This window comes from Nicotiana tabacum, chromosome 8, assembly GCF_000715075.1.
Source record: "Nicotiana tabacum cultivar K326 chromosome 8, ASM71507v2, whole genome shotgun sequence".
In the NCBI taxonomy this organism is placed as follows: domain Eukaryota; kingdom Viridiplantae; phylum Streptophyta; class Magnoliopsida; order Solanales; family Solanaceae; genus Nicotiana; species Nicotiana tabacum.
In genome coordinates, this window is record NC_134087.1 from 87,207,464 (window position 1) to 87,210,449 (window position 2,986).

Consider the following 2,986-nt stretch of genomic DNA (forward strand, 5'->3'; position numbering starts at 1 on the left):
TTGCCGTGAGACCTCGTATTTCTCCATCCACTTCATTGACCACTAGGTCACACCCCTTAGTGTTGGTGGTCTAAAATATCAATCATTTTTTTTTTCTTAGAAATCTTTGTAGGCTAATTGAACAAAGATAATATACTAGTTTACAAAGAAAATAATGAACAACAAGATCATTGTCAAGAGATTCTAAAACTCTCTATTCTTGCGAGCATGAATTAGTTAACTTGTATAGATTTATAGACAGAAAGATTGAAACAGTGAAAAGTACAGACAACAGTCCTCCAAATCGACAAGTACAATGTAAGATTTAGTCATAGTTTGTCTTCCCCTTTTACAGCCTTTTATCTGCAAATCCACTTTGAAAAACTCAAAAATAAAAGTCAAATCTCTATCTGCACATCCCACATCCACATTGAAAACCCAAGAAAAAGAAAGGTTAAATAACAATCTGTTTATATTTCTTGTCACTCATACCCACAAAGTAACAATATACAATGTCAAATCTGAATTTCCTCAAGTTATTGCCCCTCTATCAAGATCAAAAGATATTTCCTTTAATGAGGGATGAAGTTTAAAGTGAGAGAAATTCACATGAATATTAAAGAAGAAATTAAACCCCAAAATTGGGTTCCAGTAAAAAAAACAGAAAATGAAAAAAAAAAAAAACTCAACTTTTTTTATGTGGTCTTAGAGGCATAGATCAACAATGAAAACTCAACTTTATCTTGATCTTTGTGCAGCAATTTGTCTTTATCATCTAACCACAATCTGCTATCCATTCCACTTCTTGTCCTAAACATAAAAAGTGCACAACCAGATGTTGGATTAAAGAACCAATCATGAACATCCCACATTAGATCAACCAACAATCCATCCATAAAAATACTCTGATTTCCCCTGAAATTCCATTGTAGCCTTTTAACTCTAATCACCATCTTCTTATCAATATAAACTGATAAAACAGGGTGCTTTAGACCTTCATTTTCGCCGCTACAACGAATTAATATGTCATGACTTGTGCCATTGTCACAAAATTGAGCCTTTGTTGAATAAAGGGTATTGCCTGAAAAATGTTCTTTTCTTGAAACCAATGAGAATTTGGCCATTGGAGTTCCATTTTTCAACTTTCTTAGTGAAGCTTCTCCAGCCATGTCACCAAGAATAAGACCAAGTTGTGAATCAACTTTGACTAGTAAATAATAACCATCAATTGGTTCAGGACCTGATAAATACCTAGCTGCACATAAATCCCAGAAAATTTCAACCTTGAAATGATCCAAATCCAGTGATTTACTTCCCTTTTTCTTCCTAAAAAGACGCGAATTCGTGTTGAGTTTGAAGACATTTGAAGGATCATCACCAAAATGTACACTTAGCCCTTGTGTTATATTTGTTTTGGACCATGAAACTGTGATCAAGACCTGTTTTTTATTGGAGAGAGTGACTTTGTACAAACAAGTGACAGTGTTTTGAATTGAAGGAATCAAAGAAGGAGGAATACAAGCAGAGTTTGAGTAACTAGAACAAGAAGTATCAGAAACTTGTACAGCATATTCATTGAAACAAGAAGCAAAGTCTCTCATTTCTTGAAAAAATGAAAAGGGATCTCAAGAAATGAGGGGTTGCGTGTGCTAAAAAAAAATTTAGTAGGAAGAAATAAAGGGAGATTTGGAAGGACTTGTTTTGGAATTATTCTAATTGAGAAATTTCAGAGGAAGATGGAACTATAAATCCACTTTCCTGACAGCCCATGTAAGATACTTATTAAATATGATTTTCTCTCACCTTAAAATTTGCAACTCAGGAGAAGGGAAAGAATACAAAGAACTCTAAGACAAAACCTTTCCAAGTACTATTTCTTTATTCTCTTGCCACTTCATCTGAGATACTAGTACTAAAAAAATAACATAAAACATTACTGTATAATTAAACGACAATTAATAATAAAGTCATTAAGATGGGTCAAGAGTAAAAGTGGAAATGTAGTAGAAGTTGCATATTAGTAGCCTAATCAATTTTTTTATTCAGTTTCTTGTAATTTTAGGATTCATGATTGACTATTACACAAAAAGCAATAAATTTTCAGTTTCGTGAACATTAACTGTGTGCAGTATAATAAGGTTGTAGACTTCACCCTTTTTGAACTTTGACTTATGGGCGTCGAGACATGAATAAAGTTGGATATCAAAAAGAAAAAAAAGAAAAAAAAAAGAAGAAGAATAAAAGTTCATAAGAGTATTTAGAGCGTTGGATAGGGAACAGGTGTAAATTTCTTGTACACGACAAAGTCTCATGATTAGAGCTAGTATAGAAAGTTTCAACTGTAAGAGTGAAGTAAACTGAAGGAATTCAAGCAATGCAGATGAATTGGAGTTTAACTAAGGGTAATTTCTAATTTTTATTTGAATTTAGCTTTTATTGGAAATGAGAGCCCAACTAAAGGAGTGCTCTAAAACATTATTTCTAACAGTGAATGTTTACCGTGAAAATGGTAATAACAATTAAATTTGTTAATAAGACTCTAAAAATACTTGATCTATTTTTATGCTAGTTGTTAAAGCAGTTGATGCTAGATATGTGAAGATAAAATATAAAATGTGAGCTAAAATGGAATTATAATCGAACCGAGGGGTTAGCTATTCTGGCCCCGGATTGACCGATGAGGGGACTCGAGGTCGATGCCTAGACTCAGGCTCAAGCTATCGTGGATAATCGGGAGAGGGCTAACAGTTAGAATATAATTAAAGGAGGCTCTTTATGGCTATTAACAAGCAATAAATGAAGAACAATATGAAAGTAATAAGCAATAGCAATAGTGTCGAGAGAAAAGAAAGAGTTCTTGTATATTTCGTGTAGAATAGTTGGAGCAACCGGGTTTACAAAGTGACAAGGATCCCCTTTATATAGGAGGGGAAATCCCAACATGATACAAGATACATTAATGATAAAGAAAACGGGATGGGACAACTGACTGGCTTCATGATGCAGG

General features: G+C 33.5%; 1 protein-coding gene across 1 annotated transcript; it reads right to left on the minus strand.

Moving 5' to 3' along the window:
* Positions 1–427: 427 nt before the first annotated feature.
* LOC107825491 (uncharacterized) lies at positions 428–1,822 on the minus strand. Its single transcript, XM_016652353.2, has one exon. The coding sequence runs from the start codon at positions 1,578–1,580 to the stop codon at positions 675–677; it is 906 nt and encodes a 301-aa protein (XP_016507839.1). The 5' UTR covers positions 1,581–1,822; the 3' UTR covers positions 428–674.
* Between the last annotated feature and the right edge of the window lie 1,164 nt (positions 1,823–2,986).

Bases quoted from the DNA above. Each gene is read 5' to 3' on its own strand.
- LOC107825491 (XM_016652353.2), bottom strand. From the start codon at position 1,580: ATGAGAGACTTTGCTTCTTGTTTCAATGAATATGCTGTACAAGTTTCT.